The sequence below is a fragment of the Plectropomus leopardus genome, unplaced genomic scaffold (assembly GCF_008729295.1).
Source record: "Plectropomus leopardus isolate mb unplaced genomic scaffold, YSFRI_Pleo_2.0 unplaced_scaffold22086, whole genome shotgun sequence".
Classification (NCBI taxonomy): domain Eukaryota; kingdom Metazoa; phylum Chordata; class Actinopteri; order Perciformes; family Serranidae; genus Plectropomus; species Plectropomus leopardus.
Window position 1 is genome coordinate 1,257 of NW_024623922.1, and position 1,647 is coordinate 2,903.

General features: G+C 58.4%; 1 protein-coding gene across 1 annotated transcript; it reads right to left on the reverse strand.

Moving 5' to 3' along the window:
• Nucleotides 1-328: 328 nt before the first annotated feature.
• Nucleotides 329-1,627, reverse strand: LOC121965877 (rho GTPase-activating protein 39-like; the record flags this gene model as incomplete). The annotated part of the gene is made up of 1 exon (XM_042515992.1): nucleotides 329-1,627. A coding segment is annotated over one exon (1,299 nt), but the record flags the coding sequence as incomplete, so codon positions are not given.
• Nucleotides 1,628-1,647: the final 20 nt, after the last annotated feature.

The window sequence follows — 1,647 nt, forward strand, 5'->3', positions numbered from 1 at the left end:
TCAAATAACACCACAGTGTTCTAGAATTCACATCTGCTTTTCACTTTGTGAAAAACTAAAATTATAGCGAACCATTTTTTGATCAAATGTTGAAAAAAGTCTGTCCATCATTTCTATCTGTTGTAATAACAATTTAGTCATCCAAATAATTAGATCTGGGAACATGGTGACATCACTCCAACAAAGCTGGGGCAAGAAACACAACGGTCAGACAGCTCGTAAACTGACAGAACTATTGACCAAACTATGACAATAAGACCAAAGTTGTGATAAACTGAAATTATCCTCTCCTGTTAACTGTGGACAGACTCCCAGCATGCAGCAGTACCTGTGAGGGGTGGAGGTAAGGCTCTGGGGAGGCCAGGTTGGTCTGGACAGAGAGGCTCTTCTCCAGCAGGGCCTGAGGGAAGCCCAGCCGATCGAAGGTGCTGCGTTTCCAGTGGTGTCCGTCGCTCTGCGCCAGCGCCTCGTCCTCACTGAACGCCCTCACCACTGGCCCCGGTAACGGCAGAGGCACTGCCCCGTCACTCTCATAACCGTCTTTGGAGCCACCGCCCTGGGCCGCCCCCCCACCCTGCCCAGAGTCCCAACTGCTCCTCTGTTTCATCACCTGCTGGGCCTCCCACGCCAGCCGGGCCTGGGCCAGCATGGCCTCGGACGCTGTGCCTGCCAGCTCTCCTTCCGGGCCCCCGCAGCGTGCCAGTTCCTGGGGGAGGGACGGCTTGCGGCTCTTCCGTTTGCGGTTACCTCCAGGAGAGAACGCTCCGGGACCACCTGTGGAGGAGGAGGAGAGGGAGTGGGTCTGACTGGATGTCCAGGATATGGAGTCCTCATAAAGCAGCCTCTGGCCTCCCTCTCCCCCCTCCCCACTGTAGTCCAGCAGTAGGCGGGGGTCTCTAATCAGAGACTGGCTGTGCTGCAGAGTATAGGACCCCCCATATGAGCCACCATAGCCCCCCGTGGTGCCATAACGCAGCAGGCGGTCGGCTGTCTTGAAGCGCGGGCTGGAAGATGACTGCTCCACATACACCAGCTGCTTGACGTACTCCTTCCCCACAGGACTGTACTCCAGACTCTGGGTCTTCTCTGGACACTTTTGCCGGGTCAGCACCAGCTGGCCGTAGGGCGACTGGCCTTGCTTGGGGGAGTGATAGAGGGGGGCCGAAGATTTGCGAGCAGGTGACTTGCCAGTGCCGTAGAAGGAGGAGGAGTCTGAGAGGTGCATGTCAGTGGGAGGCTCCTCATAGATGGGAGGGGATTGGTACTCTGAAGGCGGCTCCTCGTAAAGTGGGGGTTCGTAGGCGTAGCGGGGTGAGGGAGGCTGGGAGTCGGCTGAGGAGCGGCGGTGAGTGCCGGTGCCGCCCAGCTCAGCCCGCTTCAAGAAGGGGGACTGACGGCGGTCCCCATAGAGAACAGGGGAGCCCTCGGGTTCTGGAGGCGGGTTTCCTCCAGAGGAGCGGCGGGTTCGTGAGGTGGTGCCTCCTCCAGAGGGAGGACCAGGGGTGGGGGGATCGCAGGGGGAGTAACCATTTCCCTGGTGGGCCAAAAAGCTGGGCTCCCTGTCTGTCACCTTGATCAGCATCCGCTCCTTCGTACCAGTGTTCCACCTGAAGGGAGACGTCCTGAGAGGAGAGGAGAGGAGAGGAG